Consider the following 25,103-nt stretch of genomic DNA (forward strand, 5'->3'; position numbering starts at 1 on the left):
ATTGCATTTCTCTGAATTTCACTTGCATTCTCATCTCAATACCAGATTGTAAAGATTTGTTTTTCCTTCTTGCATGAAAACATGTGCAGTTTAACTCTTTTTAAACTTTTGCAATACAACACTTTAGCTGATTTTTGTTTTAAATTACCGTATATACTCAACTATAAGTCGAGAAATTTATGCCCCAAAATGGACTCCAAAATCAAGAATCGACTTATATAAGGGTCAATGGGTTACTACAGCTGATAAAAGTGCCCACCTTCCTCTGTAGCCAAGTAAACAGTCCCCATTTGAGTCCCGGTGCCGGCAGCCTCTCCTCTCTCCACGAGAGAGAGTGTGTGTGTGAGATGCTTTAGCCCTCCCTCGCAGCTGGAGCTAACAAGCAGCTACTGAGGGAAGGGAGAAGGATGCAGAGAGAGGGAGCATGCCCAGGCTTGGACCCCGTTTTGCAAACCATGGGTCTGGAAATGCTGGGGTTAAAGGCAAGCCTGAGGTCCTCCTTTTTTCCCCTGCAAGCCTTGGGTCTGGAAATGCTGGGGTTAAAGGCAAGCCTGTGGTCCTCCTTTTTCCCTCCAAGCCATGGGTCTGGAAATGCTGGGGTTAAAGGCAAGCCTGGGGTCCTCCTTTTTCCCTCCAAGCCATGGGTCTGGAAATGCTGGGGTTAAAGGCAAAGCTGTGTTCCTCCTTTTTTTTTCCATGGAAGCCATGGGTCTGGAAATGATGGGGTTAAAGGCAAGGCTGGGGTCCTCCTTTTTCCCCCTGCAAGCCATGGGTCTGGAAATGCTGGAGTTAAAGGCAAGCCTGGGGTCCTCCTTTTTCCCTCCAAGCCATGGGTCAGGAAATGCTGGGGTTAAAGGCAAAGCTGGGGTCCTCCTTTTTTTCCCCATGGAAGCCATGGGTCTGGAAATGCTGAGGTTAAAGGCAAGGCTGGTGTCTTCTTTTTTTTCCTGCAAGCCTTGAGTCTGTAAATGCTGATGCAAAGAGGTGTGTGTGTGTATGCACCCAGACTTGTTTCCCCATGCTGATACTGTGACCCTTGAGAGAGGTTCAGAGAGAGAGAGATGTAGAGCGGGAAGTGGTGCTTTGTTTCCCCCTTTAGATCTTTTGTAACATGCCCTTGACTTATCCACGGGTCATATCAAAATCCATGATTTTGGCCTCAAAAACTGCCTTCAACTTATATATGAGGTTGACTTATACATGAATATATACGGTACTGTAAGCTGCCTTGGGTCCCATAACAGGATTGTGAGTTCTTGCATGGCAGGGGGTTGGATTGGATGGCCCTTGGGGTCTCTTCCCGCTCTACAATTCTATGATTCTATGAAGACGGAGAAGAGAGAGTCAGTCAGTCAATCAATTGAACTTTCTACACATTTTTTCTAATGCATTCACTTTGAAAACATTTTCTCTGTTGATCAATTTATGTTTGTGCTTATTTTTCAATTGTATGCATTTTTAGCTCTTTGCATTTTAAAGATGTCTGCATGGTGTTGGAAAAAGTGAATGAATACTTTAGTGAAGAATTTTGACTCTAGTGATAATCTGTTCCCTCCCTAGATCTGAGTGTCATTGAAAGTAGAGATCCACTGCCCTTGCAGAAAAATAATGGGGTTTGAAGTAATCCCCTGAAATCAAATCTCTTTCCAAACAGAAGTTGGAAAGGGCTCCATGTGCACACCACAGGAATGTTGGCAGCAGAAAGCTGTGGATGTGAACATTTGCCAGACAGCCAGGACATTACATTTATATGAGCAAATGGCTTCTGCTTGTCTTCCTCCAGCTGCAGACTTCGAAGGGAATGAAATCTGACTTGGTGGGAATCTATGCGCCCCACCCCAGTTTTTGGTGGGTTTTTGGGGGCTATGAGGCCGTATTCTAGAAGAGTTCATTCCTGATGTTTTGTCAGCAGCTGTGGCAGGCATCTTCAGATAAGATTTTCTAGAACATGGCCTCATAGGCCTAAAAACCCACAAAAAACTATGGATGCTGGCCGTGAAAGCCTTCAACACCCCCCCACACACACACACACAGTGTTTTTGAAGGCACTGCAAGGAAAGGGGGAACTGACCTCAGAACAACTTATCATACCATTTCCCCCCTCTTTAACTTTGAAATCTGGTGTCTCTTTCTATCCTACAGGCTTCCCCCACTTATTTGGACGGGGTTAGGGGCCTTAACGCTGACAGAAAGTGGAATCAGTTCAAAAGCAGACCCCAGGGTTTTTATAGCTTGCAAATACGTTTTAGCCATGAAGAATGTAAATAATTTTTGCCTTGGTCCAGGCCTCAGAGGGAGAGAAGAATGCTGGACCTGATCCCCTCCCCTCCTCACCATTCCCTTCTCCTTTTGTGTCGTGTCTTTTAGATTGTAAGCCTGAGGGCAGGGAACCGTCTATTATCCCCTCTGTTGTAAACCACTCGGATTCCCAGTGATTGGGCGGCATATAAATAAATCCTATTATTATTATTATTAATTATAATGTATTATATATCACTTTTGAATGCATGCAAAAGCTAAGTAACACACTACATGCACATGCACACACACACAAAATATAGTATTATTGTATTTATAATATTAATAATATTATAAATACAATAATATATAATTATATATTGAACGAGTGTGGTGTGCTGGTTTGAGTGATTCTGGAGAACAGGGTTTGAATCCCCACTCAGCTGTGGAAACTCACTGGGTGACCATGGGCAAGTCATACTCTCTCAGCCTCAGAGGAAAGCAAAGGCACCCCCAACATATCTTACTAAGAAAACCCCATGATGGGGTCACCTTAGGGTCTCCATAAGTCAAAAATGACAAATCGGACAAAAATATTATATTTTTTACTATGGTGTGTGTGTGTGTGTGTGTGTGTGCGCGCGTGCGCGCGCGCGCGCACACGCACTCACACACACACACACATTCAGCCATCCATATCCACAGATTTTTTATCCACAGATTGAAAATATTCCAAAAAATATAAATTCCAACAAGCAAACTTACTTTGCCATTTTATATAAGCGAAACCATTTTACTATGCTATTGTATTTAATGGGACTTGAGCATCCACGGATTTTATCCATGATGGGTCCTGGAACAAACTCCAGCGGCTAACAAGGGCCCACTGTATATATGTATATATATATGTGTGTGTTGCTCTTAAAATATTACTGTACAGTGTTTGTGCTGGCAATATGGTATACAGCACAGCATTATGTGTGTCTTTGTGCGTGTGTGTGTATAATACTATATTGCAAGCATAAGTACTGTACAGTAATATTGTAAGAGACATATTGTCCACAATCTAAGGTGCGCCATGAATGACTAAACACAGATTGAAAGAGCACTACCCACAATCTCATAAGTACCACAAATAACTGAACCCAAACTGAAGGAGCACTGCCCACAATCTGAGTGAACAGTCAAAGACCTAACAATCAATGATGGTGCACAGTCACTGAGAGAGGGAGGGAACGTGCCAAGCTGACTGGACACTGTGCAAACAGTACTTGCATGGTCCCTAATAATAATAATAATAATAATAATAATAATAATAATAATAATAATAAATGAGCCTCTGTAGTTGACTTGGCACCTAACCTCCCTACCCTCAGCTTTCTTTGCAAGAAACATATGCACATGAGCAGTCCAAAGCAAACTCTGTTGGCAAGAAGAACTGACAAAAGCCTGTTGTTTTGATGCTTGAAAATAAGTTCCTTTAATTTGATGAGGGGTCCACACTTTCCATAGGCAAGACTTGGGACCACACTTTCTTGCTGTTTAAACTCTGTAAGTCGAGATACTACAAAATACCTGTGGTTCTTGCATTTTGAGTGTTGGTCAAGCCAACTAGCAACAGCAAATTTCTTCCAATCTTTGCTTTCCCAAAAGTGTGCTTTTTCCTCTTCCACAGACCTTTAGAAATTTCAGCCAAGAAGCCAGTCTCCTTTCTGAGAAAAGTGGTGCCTGTTAAAAAGAAGGTGAGTACTGTTCTCCCTGTGAATAGAAATACATGGGTAGACGCAAGGAGGAGAATATTAAAGGAATAAGGCATAGTGAAACTCTTTTGTGTGACTGATTTTGTGTAACTTTTGAGAAGTTTTTTGACTGGTAGGCACTGCATAGTACTTTGGTGTGTGAGGTGAGAGGAATTTCTGGCAGTGTTATAAAATGGTATGGATTCAGTTAGTCTGATTATAAAAGTTGAGTATCCAAGAAGAAGAGAGGTTCCCTTTTGGAATTGCTGAGGTGTTAGTATTTTCTACCCTTTCATCCTCCACAGGTACCTCGAGACCCACGTTTTGATGATCTCTCTGGGGAATATAAACCAGAAGTGTTTGAAAAGACCTATGGATTCTTGAATGACATCAGGAAAAAAGAGAAGGAGGCAATGCTACAAATACCTATTTCTGAGTATTCTCTGGCTGTTTGTCTGTCTGTTTAAGGTGTTTATATAAGAGCTCCCAAGGTTTTCTGAGGGCTCCTCCTCAGTAGTCTGAGATCTAGGATTAATTACCCTTTAACTATCTGATATGCCTATGCTGAATGAGATCACATTTATGCAATAGAGGCAGCAACAAATTGCTGTGGAGTACATGCTAAAATGGGCCCTAACCCATGCTTCATCAGATTCATCCTTTCCCCACCATCACTGCAATCATTCCTCTAAGTGTTTCCTTGACCTTAGCTCCTCAGAAAACCATTGTGTTAGAGTTTTGAAAGCATAGTTAGTATTTTTACATATCTTCTCCCTACAGATAGTTCAGAAGCAACTCAAGAAAAGTAAAAATGTGGACCAGCAAACCAAGTTGCAACAGCTTCTTAAGCGAATGGTGAGTTTATGTTGCAGTGAATAGTACCAGATTGTTTCTCCTTGTAAGAGATGGCAGTGAGGCTGGCCAAATGCTGGAATGGTCATGGAGGAAAAAGCCCCAGTGAAGCAAATGAAGATGTGGAGAGGGTTTATCTCGACACTGGTTTATCCTGAGATGTTTGTCACTTACCCATCTTTGCTTCTTAGACACAACAGGAAGTTGCACATAGGAAAATCCAAGAGGAAAGGCAAAGGGACCTTGCCTTCAAGAAGGAGCAGCGGGAGTTGGCCAAGCAAGGGAAGAAGCCCTTCTATCTAAAGAAATGTAAGTTGTGGCCATATCCTGCTTGGGTACATTACTCGTGCAGTATTCATTCATGATATTGAATAGAGGACTTATTCTTTATGTCCATATATTGGTTGAGAGCAAAGCCTGGAATATTAATCCCCCCAAAAAACTCACCAGCAAACAAATATTCCTTGTTAAACTACAAAAAAGAAAAAAAGATATGGATGACATTACAAACCATCACTGTTTTGTTTAAAAAGTTGTTCTTTTTCTACTACATTGTTATTTTTCTACCACCAAAAATAACATGTTACAGATAATCTTACTTATTACACGTTCCTGATTCAGAGCCGTCAGATAACAGAATCTGAACACAAGAAATAACTCCTTGGTAGTCACAGCCAGTCTAGTATAACAGTAGAAGGCAAAAGGATTGGATGGTGACATCCTTTTACAATATGTTAGGGTTGTGGGAGGTGCAGTCCAGCTTCCCAGTATCTTTGCAAACTGTTTATTATTGGACTGCATTAAAAGGTTGCACTGACTGTAGAGAGCTGGGGTTGGGAAAGGGGATTTGAATTAGGGATGGGAATAGCTTATGACATTATGAGCAATGCTGGCTTGAGTTAAGACCACCTTCTTCTCTTGTGTTCTGCAGCTGATAAGCAGAAGTGGGAACTGGCTGAGAAATACAAAGAGCTGAAGAGGAGTGGAAAACTGGAGAGCTTTTTGAGCAAGAAAAGAAAAAGGAACGCTGCTAAGGACAAAAGGAAACTCCCTTTTAAGAAGAATTTGTAATATTTGGCTATGCCGATTGTGCAGGCAACACTTCTGCTCACAACCAACTTTGACTTAACAAGCTCCTAGCAAGACTGCATTGAGTGGTCTAGGTTTTTCTGCCATCATGCTGAACAGGACTGCCGACAGTTTTCTAGAAACTGTGTACAAGAATTCTAATTGCAGAGTCTCATTAATTGGTGCTTTTCCTTTTGAAAGAGCTCCTTGGATCATTAATTGATAATATGTTTTGTAACATCATTTTGCTAGAATAAAGAAAAGCAAATTTTAAATGTTAAGAAAAGCAAATTTCTTCTTTCATCTGTTGATACAAAACAAGAGCAAATGAAACCTCATGATCACATTCACAAGACTGCTATTCTAATTAATTCACAGACATTTCCCACTGTTTCCTCACAGTGTTTGTTCCCCTCTCTCTTTCAGCATGGGTTCATTTCCTTAGTTAGTAATTGTCAGCATGGCTTAATTCCAGATAAGCAGATGACTTTCAGGTATTTATCTTGTATTCCAAATCATCTAGCTCCTTTGTTACTTGCTTTTTTCCCCCTTCTCTGATCAAACTCATTTTTATTGCTATATATCTTTGTCATGTGGAAAAATATTGCTTCTGTTTCTCAATAGATTGGAAAATTTGAAGATACCAAGCTAGGACATAAAGAGAAGAGTTCTGGTTTTGGCCTTTTGCATAGAGGTCTGCTACTTACAAATTTCTATCCACATGAAGCTGCCTTATAAGAAATCAGGCAAATTTATTTTACATAATTTATTCTGCTAATCTGGGTGTGTGAGAAATAAATTATACTTGGCATCAAAACTCTGCCCTCTTTCCAGATTTGAAGGGCACCAAGTTGAAAAAGACTGACCTAGGCTAGCATGCTCCTTGACAATTACTTGTGGATGACCACAAGCTAAAGCACTACTTATTTTTGGCCAATAGAGATGAGAGTACTAAAACAGTATTCTTGGTTTCCAAAGATAATGGTCTGAACATGCCCTTACAAGGAAAGCAGAGATACAAGGTCAGTATGTGTCTGTTTTTCCCCACCATAAAATTTCCCTCCTGAATATATTTACAGAGTTAATGAGGAATTTTATTTAGTGGGCTGAGTGTACTGAAGTAACACTGGCTGCCTTGGAACATACTCATGGAAATGAATGACCCAAATACAGGGAAGAAAGCTACTTTCTCAAATTAGTGGAAATCATAAAAGATTAAAACAGCGATTGGGAATCGTAAAAAGCAATGAGAAGTAACCATCCCTGCGCCTGGGGGTGGAAAGTGAGTGAGAAGAGAAGGATGCGCTATATAGCTACCTTACACGGACAAGGGCAGTAAGGGGGAATTAAATGCAGAGATTCATGCTTGACTCCATTCTGATCAGGCTCTGATGGCACCCTTCCTAGTCTGCCTTATTTTTGAAGTTGGCAGTGTCTCTTGAACTTGTGCCAATTCAATATCTCAGGGCTGAACTCCCAGCTTAAATTGGATCTCGGACTGTTAGCAGTCCCAAAGAAAAAATGAGTCCCCCCCCCCCCCAGTTCTTTGCAAAAGTAATTCTACAAGCACATCTCTTTGCAAATGACATTCAATTCTTCAGTTCCTTCAGTTCTTTCAAACCACTTCTCATCACTTCTGGCTGTTGGAAAAAGCTTCCCAACCAAGCTTTCTCTTTAACCCCCTTCACCCATTTTCTAATAGAACAATGGGGCTTTAGGAAGTAAGGGTTTCCTACATGCCTCTACCCTATACATTCTGTCCCTAAAACTTTCCTCATTTGCTTAGTAGGGATGTATGTAAGCATTTGTGGGTATGTGTCCAAGCAGCAACATCACATGACCAGAGGACCCTCCAGGTATATTTGAAAGCACATATAAAACTCCCCCCTTCTCCCTCAAGATGGAGAGTGCAGTCTCTACTGGGTTGCTCCTCTTTTTGAAACTTTCCTGTAGCTAGCTGGGGCTTAGAAGCTGTATGTATGGCCTGTTACAGACTGCCAAAATAAAGCTGCTTCGGGTCTCTTTGGAGGTATGCTATTTAAATGATGCATGCATCCTAAGAATCTGGAAGCTGCACCAAAGCTGCACTCCAGTGCTTAGGAATGGAGTGTGGCTTTGGCACGACCTCCGGACTCTTAGGACCCATGCATCATTTAAATAGCATACCTCCAAAGAGACCCGAAGCAGCTTTATTTTGGCAGTCTGTAACAGGCCTATATATGTTTGAATATATCTTTAAATGTAATAAAGTGTTTCGTTAAGAAGCTTGCATACTTCCTGCTTGCCTTACTTAGCTAAAACTAGCTCTGTGAGACACCCAAGAGCTTCAACACTTCCACTTGTGAACTCTGCTAAAAGAGACAGAGTCTTAATTGAACTGGTCTTCATCTTTCCCAGAAAAAGGGCTAACAGGAATCTACTTCTAGTCAAACACTGGTTTCCTCCTTTGCTGCTTCTGGTTCTCCTGTGGTAATCCAACAATGACCTGATTTTTAATTTTCCTGGGATTTGAACAGCTTTACAGGTGGAGCAAGATTTGGTCTGTCATTGCTCCAATGAGATAAATCTCCAATTTCTCTCAGATGGCAGCATCAGCAAGGTCAGGAAGACAGTCACTTCTTTCAGCATCCCAACCATGATTGCTTCATTCTCTCCCTTTAGATTCTTGGGAGAATGAATAGAATGAAGAAGTGACATATTTCTTGGGAGCATTTAGCTATTCAGCAGAGGAGTGAAAGTTCATTTGGCTGAAGACTGAGGCTATAACTCTTAGGTAAAACTAGCCAGGGCATCTTTTATTAATTTTTTTAACCTGTTGGAATATCTAAAACTAAATATTTATTTCCAGTTTTCACCTATCAATGAGCTTCAAACAAGACTGGACCATAGCTGAATTAAGAGGTGGATTTAATGCTCACAGCAATGCAGGTCCAAAATTCACCTTGCTTCTCTGTTGAAAGCATATATAGTGGCTATCCTGGTTGCATTCAAGCATCAATTAGTCACAGGTAGAGCCACATATGAAATCTACAGATTCTTTCCCTCCACCACAAGATATGATGGGGACATAAGATCAAGTCTTTTTTGTTGTTGACCTAATAAAGTTATTGCCCTGATAGGGATTTTGGATATTCTTGAGGTGCTTCCAAACAGACACACCTAGTGCTGCCAATCATTATTCCACTGTGGGCTAAAAGCAGAATTCCCATTGACAGTTCAAAGTTCAAGAGCTCTAGTGTTTTGCCTTGTTTTTCATTTGTCCTTATCACTAAATTCTATCCATAGCTGAAAGGACAATCATCCATTTTCTGAAAGCTGTGACCTCTCCTTTCAGGATATGTCATGGTCACCACATACATCTTGGCTCAGAACTTTGAAGTGGTTGCTTCCCAGCACTACCTTAACACCCAGATGTGTTTTTAAAACTCTTAAATGTGCCTGCACCACATGGTGACTTGTGAGTAAACATCATTATCACAGGACTAAATCCTGACCTTTTTTTCTGGTTGGTTTTCCAATTTAGCTAGAGTTTTGTAGTCAGCTTCAAGCCCCTTCCCCTTGTTTTCTTTCTTTTTTTTCCTACTCAGCTTCCTAGCTAGTCTAAAAAACTAGAGAATTGTCCCACATCCTCAAACCTCTCCATTCCTTTTCTCTGATCATGTTTCATCATCTCCAAATGCTGGTTTCCTCAAAGAGAAAATGGAAGGCAGCAGTGATAGTTTTGCCTCCCTTTCTCCATTTCTTGTATACTTTCAAACCTTTGCTACTCCAGTACAGTGAATTTTCAGAGGTCTGTGTCAATCCACTGAATATCAGTTTGAGGACTGAAGCACTGTAACCAGATCCTAGCAATCTTTATTCAGAAGGAAGTGGTTCTGTGTGCATTGAGATCTCAGCCTACTTTGGACACTCAAACTTTACAAGAGAAGGAAGGTCTTGCTCTGCAATATATGGACACTCTCTGACCAGAAATCCAGAGCAAGTAGCACAGGAAGGAGAGACTTTCATCTGCAACATGTCAGGACAGCTCTTCTCATCCTATATTTTGTCCATACTGAAGAATTTCACTGCTTTTTTGCTCTTCCTGTGATCAGGAGAAATGAAACCAACAATGGGCTGATTACTAACAGATCATGATATTGTTTGCACTCTTGATAGCAGTCTAGAGACAAAACTGAATTCGTGTTCTAACTAAAATCTCCCAACAACTATGGAAAACAAAACAATGGCTCACAGGTTGGAGACTATCAATACACATTCCTATCCCCCCCCAAAAAGAGACACAAAAGATTGCAATAACTACAGGACCATCACATTAATTTCCCATGCAAGCAAAGTCATGCTCAAAATTAATGGAGCAAGGAATTCTAGAGATGTAAGCTGGGTTCAGGAAAGTAAAAGGCACTAGGGTTCACATCACAAACATACACTGGAGAACATAGCACACCAAAGAATTCCAGAAGAAAACCAGCCAAAGTCTTTGACTGCATCAATCACAAAAAGCTATGGATTGCTCTTAAAGCAATGGTAGTGTCTCTACATTTTATTGTTCTAATGCAGGGGTAGGCAACCTTTTTGAGCTGGGGGCCGGGTTGGTGTCCCCCAGACAACAGGGGGGGGGGGTGAAGTTAAAAAAATAAATAATTAAATAATATAGGACAACATTTTCAAATGTAGGGCACATTTTTTTAAAATGGAGGAGATGTGAAAAAATTTGATGATTTTTAAAAAATGTTAATATAAATGCATGTTTCTTAAGCATGATCAAAATGGAGGACATTTGGGCATTATTCCTAGACAGATGGCAGAAATGGACTTCCCTTTCTGGCCACCCTCCCTCCCCCCATTCCAAACGGCACATTTGGGCATTGAACATGGCTTTACTTAAGATGGCCTCTTGCATATTTCAGAGGCTTATTGCATAACCAAACTCTTTGGGTTTCACACTGAACATGGGTTCACATGGCTATGCATATTGAACATGTCAAGGTGGTCTCACAAGAAGTGATTTGCCCTCGGGTTCAACTGTACTTCTCAGAAGTGTGTACTTGGTCAAGGAATTGTGATTTTTCTTCACTGCACATGAGTTTGTAAAAATCACAGCAACTTACATTGGCTGTGCCTCTGAAGCTGGCTCATATCAACATCACCATCGCCATCCTCCTCCTCCTCCTGCTCCTCCTCTTCTTCTTCTTCCTCCTCCTTCTTCCTCCTCCTCCTCTGCCTTCCTCCCTCCTCCTCCTCTTACTTCCTTCCTCCCTCCTCCTCCCCGCGCGCCTGCGTGAGAGGCCCAAGCCCCCGCGCACCTGCGCAAGAGGCCCAAGGTCCTGCGCACCTGCGCATGGGGCCTTTGCCCCCCCTTGCCTGCCACCAAAGGCCCCGCGCACTTCCACGAGAGGCCAAAGGGGCCTTTGGTGGCAGCAATCGGCGGCAGGACCGAGCAGGGGCTGGTCCCGACAGCTCGGCGGGCCACATGCGGCCCGCGGGCCATAGGTTGCCAACCTCTGTTCTAAAGTGTAGCCTGTATTTGGGACAAGAGGCTACTGTTAGAATTGAATGTGTAGAAATAGAATGGTTCCCAATCAGACAGGGTGTCAGGCAAGGCAGGATTCTTTCACCCTCTTTTTTCAACTTGTATGCAGAAAATATCTTAGGAGTGAAAACTGGAGGAAGGAATATCAGCCTGCAGGTGACACAATACTAGTAGCAGAAAATTGGCAAGACTTGGAACAATTACTAAAGAAAGTCAAAGAAGAAAGTGCTAAGGTAGGTTTACTGATTAACATTAAGAAAACAAAAATAATATCCATTGATGATTTAAATAATTCAATGTAGAAGAGGAGGAAATTGAAATAGTTAAAGATTTCCCATACCTTAGATCAATCATTAATCAGAATGGAGATTGCAGTCAAGAAATCAGAAGAATAGGTCTGGGAAGGGCAGCTATGAAAGAACTAGACAAGACCCTGAGGTGCAAATATACACAATTAACACTAAAGTGAAGATTGTGTCATCATATTTCCCATCACTGTGTATGGGTATGAGAGTTGGCTGGCAAAGATAGCTGATGAAGGAAATCAACTCTTTTGAGAGGTGGTGCTACACAAGAGTTCTCTGGATACCGTGGACTAAAAAGACAAACAAATGGGTCCCAAGAACAAATGAAGCCTGAACTTTCTCTGAAAGCCAAGATGACCAAACTGAGGCCACATCATGCGAAGGCATGAATCACTAGAAATGACAATAATGCTTGGAAGGCAGTAAGAAGATAGGAAGACTGCATGCCAGATGGATAGACTCAGTCAAGGAAGTCACAACCCTGAGCCTGCAGGACCTCAGCAGAGCTGTTGAGGATAGGGGGGCTTGGAGATGTTTCGTTCACAGGGTTGCCGTGAGTTGAGGTCTACTTGAAGGCAGTTAACAACAAGAATTAGCAGAAATTGTTTACTGCATCGCACAGCCCTCCAGATGTTGTTGGATTGGAATTCCTAGGCTTCAACTAAACTGACTAGGGTTGCTGAAAGTTGCAATCCAAGAATATCTGGAAGGCTATGTATTTCTCTCCCCTCCTCTGATTCTCAAACACTGAAGGAGGGACATAGGAAATTGACTTATACTGAGTCAAATCATTGGTCCAGCTAGTTGACTAGATGCTACATACCTTGGGTGGGTGGCAGTCATGCTCAGTGGCTCCATTATTGTGGGACAGGCATTCCTCCATTTTCATTTGGTCACCTCCCACCCCCACCCCCTCAGCTCCTCCAGATATCAGCAGCTCCTTTGGTTGTTATGGGAGCTATTTAGTCTCTGGAGCAGGAGAGAACAAGTTTGCTCCATTTTCCACATGGCATCTCTTCAGATATTTAAAGATGACTATCATGGCAACTCTCAGTGTCCTCACTGGTATTCCCTGATTCTCATCCAAGTACTAACCAGATCTGTGTTCAGCTGCCAAAATGAGGCAAGATTTGGGGTGTTCAGGGTGACTGGTGGCCTGTTTCCTGGTGACTCCCTCCATAATTCCAGAAAATATGTAGTGGCCCTTTTTGCTCTTGTATTTTCACTCAAAATGCATTATTCCACCACCACCCTTACCTTTTGCCTAGTGCAAAAAGAATGCTTACCTATTACTTGGATTAGTTTCACAGCGGCCAGGTTTATTTAGTTTATTCTCTTCTCTATTAGCCCAATTCCAGTTTCAACTTTAAAAAAACCTAATAATAAACTTGTAATCTGAGCCTTGCCTCGCACTCATGCATTAAGTTTGAAAGGGTCTCTTGCTCAGACGAAGGCCTTAGATGCTTTTCATTTTAAAAAATGAAACACTTATATAACCCTGGCTTTGGAAACAATGCTTTTTGAACAGCTGCTCTTGCTGTAAGATTTGTGATAATGCCACAAGAGCGGCTGCAACACTTTGCTTCTGTTTTGCTCTGCCAGTTTGTTAAGATCCCAGCTGGTAGAGTCGGTGAGGCTTTAACTCCCGGAAGGGACTGAGACGCTGCCCACCTATTCCTGCACCAGAGTGATAGAAAGGACCAAGTATGTGCCTGAAGAACTGAGGTGGTACATCTTACTGCCTAGAAATAATCATGCTCCCAGCCAGTTCTTTGACATTTAATGTAGCCATGCTGAGCCTGCGATTTCCTATGTGGGGCTGTGGAGGCCTGCTTTGGCTTCATTACCAACTCTGTTTGAAATCCCGCCAAGCTCTCATCAACTTTCATCAGTGCCTGGCCGTGTCAACCTGTTCCAAGGGCTCACTGCAAGTTTTGATTTATTTATGGTGCAAAAAAAGCCCCTGCCCAGTGGCAACATCTGCCTGGTTTGAAAAAAGGGAGATCTAGTGCATTGTAAGCACTGAATGTGTAATTATTTGTAGCCTAGAATCAGGTCAGCACTAAGCCTTATGACCAGAGAATGGAGGTGTATAGTCACGGCAGGGAAGCACCAGAACTGTTAACAGAGAGCTGCATAGGCTGTGTTTGGTTGTTACATTTATATCCTGGTTATCTTTCCCTGAGATCAAGGTGAGTAGGTAACTGTGCCCTCTCCATCTTTATCTCTACAACCCTAAGGGCTGCTCCAGATGGACAGAGAGAAGCTGGTCCAAAGACACTCAGGGAAGTTTATGACTTAGTGAAGATTAGAATCTAGGGTTCAAAATACACTGCAGAAATAATCCAATTTGAGACTGATTTAACTGCACTGGCTGAATGCTAGGGAATTCCGGGAATTGTAGTTAATTGTGCCAGCAAAGCTCTCTGATGGAGAAGGCTAAATGGCTCACATAATTCAGTTCCCAGAATTTCTTAGCATTGAGCCAGGGCAGTTAACGCGGTCTCAAACTGAATTATTTCTGCAGTGTGTTTTGGACCTAGATCTCCCAATCTGACACACTAACCAGTGCACTACATTGGGTCTCCGCTGAACTCCAGGCTCCTCTATTTGTGCCCCCCCCCTTTTTTAACCAAGTTCTAAACAGTGATGGTTTTATCCTTTCCCATGACTTTGAATGAACATCCCATGCCCTCTTTTTGGTTTATCTTGTTCATGTGGAAGACACATGACCACAATATGGATCAAGCCTATTATCTAGGCTAGGCTAGGCACCTGCTGGAGCCAGTGTGGTGTAGTGGTTTGAGCACTGGACTACGATTCTTGAGATCAGGGTTCAAATCCCTGTTCGGCCATGTAAACCCACTGGGTGACCTTGGTCAAGGTACACACTCTCAGCCTCCTCTGAATAAATCTTACCAAGAAAATAATAATAATAATAATAATAATAATAATAATAATAATAATATATTTATATTCCGCCTTTTCCCGAGGGAATCAAGGTGGATTACAACACAAATATAACAATAAAATATTATAAGAATAAAAATTAACAAGTATAAACAAGCCCATATCCCAACCCTCCCCCCAATCATGAAAACATTAACCGAAGAGCAATAAAATAGAAATTAAACAACAAGATAAATTAAAAATTTCTAAAATTACGGGTTGATTTTCAGGCAAGATAAGTATCTTCTTCTAGGGGGGGAAACAGGGCCAATGATGTTGGTGACAGTGAGGGGGAGACTAATCTGGAAGGGCTAATCTGGAAAGGCCTGCCAGAAGAGATCCGTCTTAACGGCCCTTTTAAAGGCTTCTAAAGTGGTAATATGACGGATCTCATCCGGCAGGTTGTTCCATAGCCTAGGTGCGGCAGATGACAAGGTCCTCTGGGTCACCGCAGCCAGTCTGGTCGTTATAGGCTGCAACAGATTCTTCCCAGAGGACCTAAGTGAAAAACCTGTGACAGAATTGCCATAAGTTGGAAATGGCTTGAAGGCAAACAACACACAACAAGCAGATGCAGATAGTTTGGATAGTTCCCAACAGCCTTAGCTGGAGCATGATAATGTTTCTATAGTGCCCACATTCAGTGGCATCTCTAGGGTAGGTGTCACCCCCCATTGACCTTTTTCTGTTTCACGCTATACAGAATCTGTAGCAATGCTTTTTTGCACTAATGATATTCATCAATCGTTATTCCCATATACCACTGAGTGTACTGCTAATAGTTGTGACATAAACAAGTAGCAAAATTAAAATTATACCTTCAAATTACAATAGCATAACCACAACCTAAATGTTATTTACTTATGTATAGTGAAGATTTGGTTAAAATGTGATGTCTTTAAAGAAATAAAAATAATATATATATTAAAAAATTCAATGTTTTTTTAATTAAAAATTTGAAATTTTAATTTAAAAATATTCTGGGGTCTCTCCTTTCCCCTCCCTCTGAGTTTCACCCCACTCCCACCATCTTTTAAAGCATTTTAAAGGGAAGCAGATGAATGCCACAGCCCATTTCTGCCAAAAAGTAGGTGTTTGAGGAGCAGTGGTGTCACCCTTAGGGTGTCACCTGGTGAGGTGTGCACCCCCATGCCCCCATAGTGACGTCATTGCCCACATTCCTGCCAGTTGGCCAGCTTGCTTTGGGGGTTCTGGGAACAGTAGTTAGACTAGGTCACTTTTCTAAGCTCTGGCCTTAACTGGCATCATTAAAAGGTGAGGAACTGGGGAAGCTGCACTCAGAAAACAGTTGCCCACTCCTGTGCGAGGTTACATGCTTCCTTCCCCACACCCCAGAAGTGAGTGTGACTGTGTGCAATTGTGTGTCTGCTGGAAGGCACTTCCCCTCTGCCCCCAGAAGGCTTGCCCTCCTCCTTCAGTTGCAAACCCACCAGCTGGAGTGATTAATAAACAGTCATTTCATTAACTAATTAGCCAAACACAGTCATTGTGTACACACACAGCCCACATGGCTGGGAGGGAGGGCAGCCTTCCCTGTGGCAAAATGCAGGGCACGGTTTGCTGATGCTTTCTCTCTCGTCTCCCACTCCCTTAAGGCCACCTAGCCCCCTTCGTCCCCCCAAAGCAATCTTGGCAGGTGGCATTGCCAAGTCTGAGCCTGGCTGGCCCCTGATTGACAGGGCTGTGATTAGCAGGGATGGGATCCCTCATTAACTAATCAGCTTTCCCATTGCTTTGTCAGTGTTTAATGAGTAGCTGCCCTGGGAAGGCGGGCATGGCGCTTTTACATTCTGCTCAGGAGCTGGGAGTAGTGTCGGGTGTGTGTGCTTGCCTTCAAGTCAGCTGTTGACCATGATGATCCCATTAATTTCATCAGGTTTGCTTAGGCAAGGAATACTCAGGGGTAGTTTGCCATTGCCTTCTCTAAAACATAGCCTACAGCCAGTGGCATCACTAGGGGTGGCATCACTCTGTGCTGTAACTCATGGTGTCACACACACACACACACACACCCATTGACTTCCTCCCATTACGACGCCATGCAGAATCCTTAATCATGTTTTCTGTACTCATGTTATTCACAAATCATAATTCCAGAATTACAAATGCATAGTTTCATGGGATTAAAGTGAAAAAAGTAAAATGAGATGTTTTTAAATAATTATTTTAAAAAAATATATTATTTTTTTTAATTTGAAATTTTAATTTAACATAAAAAACCTGGGGTCTTTCCTTTCTCCTCCCACTGACCTTAACCCCACTTGCCCCATCTCTTCAGCATTTTAATAGGACACAGGTGAATGTCACAGCCTTTTGCTGTCCAAAGGCAGATATTTGAGGAACAGTTGTGTCACCCCTCTTAGGGCATCACCAGGTGAGATGCACATGTTTTGCGCACACACTCCTGTCACACCACTCTGGTGCATCTTGATGGTCCCCCATCCAAGTACCAACCAGGCCTGACCCTGTTTAACTTCCAAGAACAGACAGGATCTGGTGCCTTCAGAATAATATACCTTATGTGGATGATGGTGTTGTGTGCCTCCAAATGATGGTGACCCTATCATGGGATTTTCTTGGCAGATTTGTTCAGTGTGTGTGTAGGGAGTGCCAACTGGTAAGATAAATGAGTCCTGTGGCTCTGGGCCCCTTTGTCCCCACTGTTCCTTCTTGTTCTTCTTTCACCAGACACCAGTGATGGTAAGTGTCTACCCTGCATTGGCAATTCATGGAGAGAATTTCCCAAGAATCCCATGTCATTTAGGGGTCATTCAGACATCTTTTTTTTTTTTAGCAGAATGATGCAAATAATCTCACTCATATATTCTGGGTTTGTTATTCCAGGTTATGAAACCACATCTCTGAAAGTTTGGTTACTCACACATGCAAGCACTAAAATAAACACGGAGTCAATGATGTGAATATATTTGAAATGCATTCAAGCCATGCAGAATTTAATCCCAGGTCTATTTGCATCAGTTATTCACACTGCCAATGATGTGAACCATTTTTGGGGTGGGTTTTTGTTTTAAATGTGTTTTTTTGGCAGCCCCTCCCCCCCAGCAAAACTTAATCAGGTGCATTTGGGACACATGTGAACACCAGAGATTCAATCCAGATTCATCCTGGATTATTTTCAGCACCTGAACAACCCCTTAGACTGTCTCAGCACTCTTTTTGATGCAGGTTAGATCCAGTAAGGAGAAGGTTGACATCCCTGGCTGATGCCACACTGCAGAAATAAAACAGTTTGACACCATTTTAACTGCCATGACTCAATGCTGTGGACTTCTGGGATTTGTCATTTTGTGAGATATTTAGCCTTCCCTGTTGGAAAGCTCTGGTGCCCCTCCAAACTACAAACCCTCAAACCTCATACCACTGATCTGTGGCAGTTGAAAGGGTATTAAATGGCTTTATTCCTGTAGTGTGGCATGCTTATCAAATTTGCAGATGACACCAAATTAGGAGGAGTAGCTAACACCCCAGAGGAAAGGATCAAAATTTAAAATGACCTGAATAGATTAGAATGCTCGGCCAAAGCTAACAAAATGAATTTCAACACGGAGAAATGTATGGTACGGCACTTAGGGCAGAAAAATGAAATGCATAGATATAGGATGGGGGACATCTGGCTTAACGAAACTACGTGTGAAAGGGATCTAGGAGTCCTAGTAGACCTCAAGTTGAACATGCTAAAAGCCAAAGCAATTCTAGGCTGCATTGATAGAAGTATAGTGTCTAGATCAAGGGAAGTAATAGTGGTACTCTATTCTGCTTTGGTCAGGAATACTGTGTCCAGTTCTGGGCACCACAATTCAAAAATGTTGAAAAGTTGGAGCATGTTCAGAGGAGCATGACCAAAATGGTAAAGGGTCTGGAAATCATGCCTCATGAGGAAAGACTTAGGGAGCTGGGTATTTTTAGTCTGAAGAAGAGACAGTTAAGAAGTGATATGATAGTGCTGTTTAAATATTGAAGGGGTGTCACATTGAGGATTGAGCAAGTTTGTTTTCTGCTTCTTCAGAGAATACGACACGGAGCAATGGATTCAAGCTACAGGAAAAGAGATTACACCTAAATGTTAATGGGAACTTCCTGACAGTAAGAGCTATTCAACAGTGGAACCCACTCCCTCGGGGTGTGGTGGAGTCTCTTTTGAAAGCCTTTAAACAGAGGTTGGATGGCCATCTGTCAGGGATGCTTTGACTGCGATTTCCTGCATGGCAGGGGGTTGGATTGGATGGCCCTTGGGGTCTCTTCCAACTCTATGATTCTATGATCTCCAAATAGTTGACTGGGGGGAATGGGCTCTCCAACAGGCAGATTCCACATCTGTGTGGAAACCAATAAATTAGAGCAATTATGGTCCAGGGATTATGGGATGCCAGAAAGTCTTGGGATATCAGCAGAAAAGTAAATCAATGCATCATTTCCCAATTTTTCAGTTAATTTCTCTTGTGTTTCTTAATCATCCATTGGCCAAGAGGTAACAGACATTATTAATGCACAGCTAAAAATCTGTCTCAATGAAAATGTTAGAATCCACCTCAGAGGTTGAAGGTGATCAATAGAAAATGCATGGGTATCATTCAACTGTGCAGCTCACGATGGCACAGAGATTAATGTGCAGACGCTTTCTATTGAAATGTTGGAAACAACAGGCAAATTCCATCTGTGGTGTTTGGAGTAGTTCTTTCATCCACAGCAGTTGAGTCCAGATACTGCAGAAAAGACGATGCGTGTATGAGCTAGCCCTAATAAGGGAAACGGAATACTGGTAGAATTCAAAGATATAGCCGTGTCAGTCTCTAGAGTCAGTATGAAGAGAACTCTTGTAGCACCTTTGAGACTAACTTAAAGAAGTGGGCAGTATGAACCTTCGTAGACTTCAGTAAAAGTATCTGAGGAAGTAGACTGACATCTACGAAAGCTATCAAAGGTGCTATAAGATCTCTCTATATACTGACTGTACTATACTTAAGTTTGTATGGATCTATGCTGTGTAACACTATGGCTCACATCTTGGGAGAATGGTGGAATATTTGTAACAAATGGGTATGACTGTACATCAGCTACTTAGTTATGTAACTAAGGGGCGGCCTGCAGCCGGCTTCAGGTGTGCTGGATCGGGGCTGCAGCAACCACATGCCGATCTGGCAAAAATCGGCTCTTTTTGCGTCCTAGAAAGGGCATGACAGCTGCACTGCTGCGGCTTGAAGGCACTCCTTTGGTGATGCATCATGTGAACACAGCCCCACAAGAGCACTGTGATGTGGTGCCCAATGCGGTGCAGCTTGTAGCATCACTCTGCCCTGGGGGCAGTGCCAGGGCATGCATCGTGCAGATGCTACACCCCGACTCCGCCCCCAGGTTGGCCTTAATGGCTGGTCTGCACAAGGCCTAAGATACATAGCCATGTAGCGTCTCCCAGAGCAACACCCCGATCTGGATTTACTATGCTGCAGCTGCTGTGAGCAATGGAGATCTGGTCTCTTGTGGGTCTGGATGCAGCAGACTGATATTTCCACCCCCTTCCATGTGCAGTCACTGGTGTGACAGAAGCACGACCCTATCATAATTCCCTCTCGCATCAGAAATTGCTCTCTGGAGGGAGATAAAAATGTCAGTGAGTTATATCCCAATCAAGAGCAGTCCCCTGTCAGTTGTAGCAGCTGCCCAGTAAATCCAGATTGGAAGATTTTCATGATCCCTACGTTTTCCCCACGGTGTTGCATTTGTTGTGGTTGATAACTGCACTTGAGTTGGCCCCAACCCATGGCAACCCTGTGGAAGAGACATCTCCACGACACTCTATCCTCCACTGCTCTGCTTAGGTCTTATAGATTCATGCCCCTGGTTGAGTCTATCAGTTTGTTGTGTGGTTTTCCTCTCTTTCTACTGCCTTCTAACTTCCCTAGTATTATTGTCTTTACTGGCATTTGATTGTGAAAACAGTTCCAGGGCATTTGCCAAAAGGACCAGCAGTTTTACAGAACAGCTCTCCATCTTCTGGTCAAGAAGGAATGATAGTTCAGTGGTAGGGTACATGCAACATATCACTGCCTGAAACTCTAGAGAGCTACTATGAGAGCAAAGAATATCAACATAGTGCCACTATATTCTGCTCTGGTCAGGCCCCACCTGGAATATTGTGTCCAGTTCTGGGCACCACAATTCAGAAAGGACATTGAGAAACTGGAGCGTGTCCAAAGGAGGGCGACTAAAATGGTGAAAGGTCTGGAAACCATGCCCTACAAGGAACGGCTTAGGGAGCTGGGGATGTTTAGCCTGGAGAAGAGAAGATTAAGAGGTGATATGATAGCCCTGTTTAAATATTTGAAGGGATGTCATATTGAGGAGGGAGCAAGCTTGTTTTCTGCTTCTCCAGAGACTAGGACCTGGAGCAATGGATGCAAGCTGCAGGAAAAGAGATTCTACCTCAACATTAGGAGGAACTTCCTGACAGTAAGGGCTGTTCAACAGTAGAACATACTTCCTCGGAGTGTAGTGGAGTCTCACTCCTTGGAGGTCTTCAAACGGAGGCTGGATGGCCATCTGTCCGGGATGCTTTGATCTGGATTTCCTGCATGGCAGAATGGGGTTGGACTGGATGGCCTTTGCGGTCTCTTCCAACTCTATGATTCTATGATTCTATGATTCTAACATACTGGGCTAAATGGACCAAGGATCTGACTCAATAGAAGATAGCTTCCTATCTTCCAAGATGAAGAACGTGAATAATAATAATAATAATAATAATAATAATATGTTTTATTTATATACCGCTATTCCAAAGATCATAGCGGTGAACAGCAAGTAAGCTAATTAGCAAGTAAGCTAATTAGCCCCCAACAGTCTGGGTACTCATTTTAGCGACCTCGGAAGGATGCAAGCCTGAGTCGAGCTTGGGCCCTTTTTGCTGGTCTTGAACTCGCAACCTTGTGGTTTCGAGTGAATAGCTGCAGTACAGGCATTTAACCACTGCGCCACCAGGGCTCCTTTCAATTTATCTGTTTCAACTTGGGCCAGTAATCTTGCTGATCTGAGATGGGACATGTTCAGCCACCCCATTTTTACAGAAGGGGGATTTTGTCCTTGTTTGTCCTCAAATAGTAGGCAGTTGAGGAAGAACCATAGCTCAGGGGTTGAATGCTGAAACTTTGGTTGCAGACAGTACTAGGTTCACCCCTTGGCTTCTACAGGTAGGGCTGGTAATGATGCCTAGAAAAGGCTGGGTTAAGTTAGTTGGTACCCGAGAGCTGTTCCTAAAATATACCTCCATTTGTGCGCATGTTTGTGATCGTCTAGGAGTGGAGTGGTGGTACAGAAATTTTAAAAGTTCAACAGATACCAACATAACTGTATGTGAATCAATTTTTCACCTTGTAACTTTGGCCCTCACAACACACACCCAACTCCCCCCCCCCAGGGTGACCTGACACTGTGCGCTGCTCCAGGTGGCGAGCAGCAGCATGGCACACCTCTGGCACTACATCTAGATGATGCAGTGCCAAAGGAGTGCCATATAGGCACGCTGCTGCAGCCCCTTTTTACACCTTTGAGAGGTGAGATCAGGGCTGCAATGTGAGGTTGCCATGGCCCTGATCCGGCTAGGAAAGGGGCGGCTGATGACCACCCCTTTGGGACCATCTGTCGAGCCCCTTTGTTAACAGTAACAGCCTCATCCTCTGTATTTTTATTCAATTACTCAAGTAACATAACAAAATATTAATAACAGAAACATTGGGAGATTCAGGTGTCAACTGGGTGAGAAGTTATTTTCTTCTTCTGTTTTCCTTTAGCACCAGACCTTGTGAGGGATGTGGCAAAGTTGAACCAATTGAACCACTGATCTGGCCTTGCTTTTGCAAAAACATGGTAAGCATGTCCATGCTGTCTGGGCTGTGATATGTATAGTCCAAAATATCTGGAGGATGTCAATCAGGGGAAGGCTGATGTAGTCTGTAGTGAACTAACCAGATCAAAAGCCTGACTCAATATATGGAAGCATTCTGTATTCCAGAAGGCAATTTTAAATTTGCATACATTGAAATGATCAAATGTGCAATCTTCATCATAGCTTGGCTTCAAATCTCAGTGAGTGAGTAAATGATCTCAAAAGTGGATAGGCATGATTTATTGCACAAATATAAGTGGCCTCCTCCTCTCCCTCGTCTTGTTTGCCCCTGCTGGCTGGAGAGGATTCTGGGAGTTGTAATCCAAACAGTAGTTTTGCCAAGCTTTCTGTCATTCATCACCTGGAAAAATTAGCCTCTGACTTTCAAAAGCCATACAGGGAAATGCATTTTAGATTTCCATTTTCAGCTTTTGGCCCAGTTCCCTTTCTGGGTTTGTTTTTTAAAAAAGTAATCTTGTTGAAAACTGAATTAATGGGCATGGTAGCAAAGGTGCCAGTGCGATGACTTATGGCTGTCTTGGGTAGTGGGGAGTATATTTTCATCTCTACAGAAGGGGCTAAATCCAAAAAGCCTGGCTTAAGGCCAGCTAGTTGGGGGACAGTTGCTGAAAAGAGATTACAGGGCACTTTCTGAGGAGCTGGTTGCAGTAGGCCAAGTACACAGGGTACACGGAGGACATCTACTGCTTAGCAGCATATGTTGATTTATGGTCTCTTCAGAGCAGCAGGAGGGTCCTCCAGAATTTGCCATCTGTGGACCCAGCCAGGCCAGTAAAAAAAGTAGAGAGATGAAATTTTTTAAAACTGCACATTTCCCAATAAATGAGCTTGAGTTAACGAAAAAGCCAGTTAGCCCCGTGGCAGCTTCTTCTCATTTAAAGCTAATTAAATGTCAAGCAGTGAGCACAGGAAGCTGGCTGTGTGCACAGTACAGCTTGTGTTGGCCTTCATCAGTCACGTGGAGCCTCCTGCTTTTCTAGGGATCTGCAGTTCAAAAGCGCCTGGAAGGTTGCACAATTCACATCAGTGGAGTCCAGGTCTTTCATGATTAAAATAGAAAAGATATGAAGTGGGCATGACTTGGAAAAATGTAAAGAAATGGTATATGAGCCATTGTTCCTCCCCCTCCAAAAACAATGATGAAGTGAATCACCACAAAAGAGGGTGCTGATTTGCATAACATTTGAATGAGTTAATTTATATGTGTAGCTGGAATGCTACAATTCAAATATATAGCTGTATTAGTCAGTAGAATCTATATGTAGAGAGATCTTGTAGCACCTTTGAGACTAAATGAAAGAAAGAAGTTGGTATCATGAGCTTTCGCAGATTTAAGTCTACTTCCTCAGATGCATTTGGACGAACAGAATTAAGTCTACAAAAGCTCATGCTGTCAACTTCTTTCTTTCAGTTAGTTTCAAAGGTGCCACAAGACCTCTCTACATGTGGAATGCTACAAGTAATGACTACAGTATAACTAGCAGTGATGTAGACTCAAGTCAATTGACTTGGACGTAAGTCAGATTCAAGTTGCTTCAATGGACAGACTGAGTTAACTGCGCAAAATGACACACCATCTGAACTTGAAGATAGAAACTTGAGACTTGACTTGAGACTTGGACTAAAAGACCTTGAATACATCACTGATAACTAGAAATGTATCTTGACATTATGTGGAAGACTATGGTGTGGTATAGTGGTTTGAGTATTGGACTAGAACTCTAGAGACCAGGGTACGATTCCCAGCTCGGCCATGAAACCCACCAGGTGACTTTGGGAAAGTCACATGCTCTTTTGCATTCACACTACTTTGGCTTTGGGATGGGAGCTGTGTTCTTCTGTGGTGTGATAGCCATCCACGTACTTGGGTTCATTTCCAAATTGGCCCTACTTTCTTTTCTTTCAAAAATGAGAGACATTCTTCCCATGTGATAATGTCCCTTGAGAGGAAGGGGAAGGCTACAGTGGAAAGCATTATCTCCAGTTAGGGAGCAAAGCAAGAACAGTAGAGAATGGGTGGCATGAACCAGTAGTTGTAAACTGCCATCAAGTCAACTTTGACTTATAGCGACCCTATGAATGAGAGACTGCCAAGTCACTCTCTTAGCAACTGTCTTGCTTGGTTCTTGCAATCTCAGAGCCAGGTGGACTGATCGAGTCTATCCATCTTTTCCTGATACTATCTATATATGTTGGATTACACACCCCAGACCTCTTTATGACCCCCTTCAATTTAGCTGGAACCAAAGGAAGGGCTAAGATGTGACCCACCCACCCACATTTCTTTCCTCACAGGGAGTCAGTATGGATCTGTCTTTGTAGAAATTGCAGTTGGGGCGGGAGTCAAAATATAATATTCCTGGCAATCTGTTGACAAGGGGAGAGCAACAGCTGCCATTCCAGATGAGAAATTTATTGGCAATGGATGGCAGCAGGGAGTCATGATCCACCCCAAACAGCAGATGATTGCCTCCATA

General features: G+C 42.8%; 1 protein-coding gene across 1 annotated transcript in view; it reads left to right on the forward strand.

Annotated features, from left to right (window-relative positions):
• RRP36 (ribosomal RNA processing 36) overlaps positions 1 to 6,188 on the forward strand; it is a 31,577-nt gene extending 25,389 nt beyond the window's left edge. The window contains exons 4-8 of the mRNA XM_089529100.1: positions 3,914 to 3,980; positions 4,283 to 4,387; positions 4,758 to 4,832; positions 5,021 to 5,138; positions 5,761 to 6,188. Of these exons, the coding sequence (XP_089385226.1) occupies positions 3,914 to 3,980; positions 4,283 to 4,387; positions 4,758 to 4,832; positions 5,021 to 5,138; positions 5,761 to 5,900 (505 nt within the window). The 3' untranslated portion in view covers positions 5,901 to 6,188. The remainder of the gene's footprint in view (positions 1 to 3,913; positions 3,981 to 4,282; positions 4,388 to 4,757; positions 4,833 to 5,020; positions 5,139 to 5,760) is intronic.
• The last annotated feature ends 18,915 nt before the right edge of the window (positions 6,189 to 25,103 follow it).

This window comes from Sceloporus occidentalis, unplaced genomic scaffold (genome assembly GCF_023333645.1).
Source record: "Sceloporus occidentalis isolate IW3139 unplaced genomic scaffold, rSceOcc1.0.p SCAF_6, whole genome shotgun sequence".
Classification (NCBI taxonomy): Eukaryota; Metazoa; Chordata; class Lepidosauria; order Squamata; family Phrynosomatidae; genus Sceloporus; species Sceloporus occidentalis.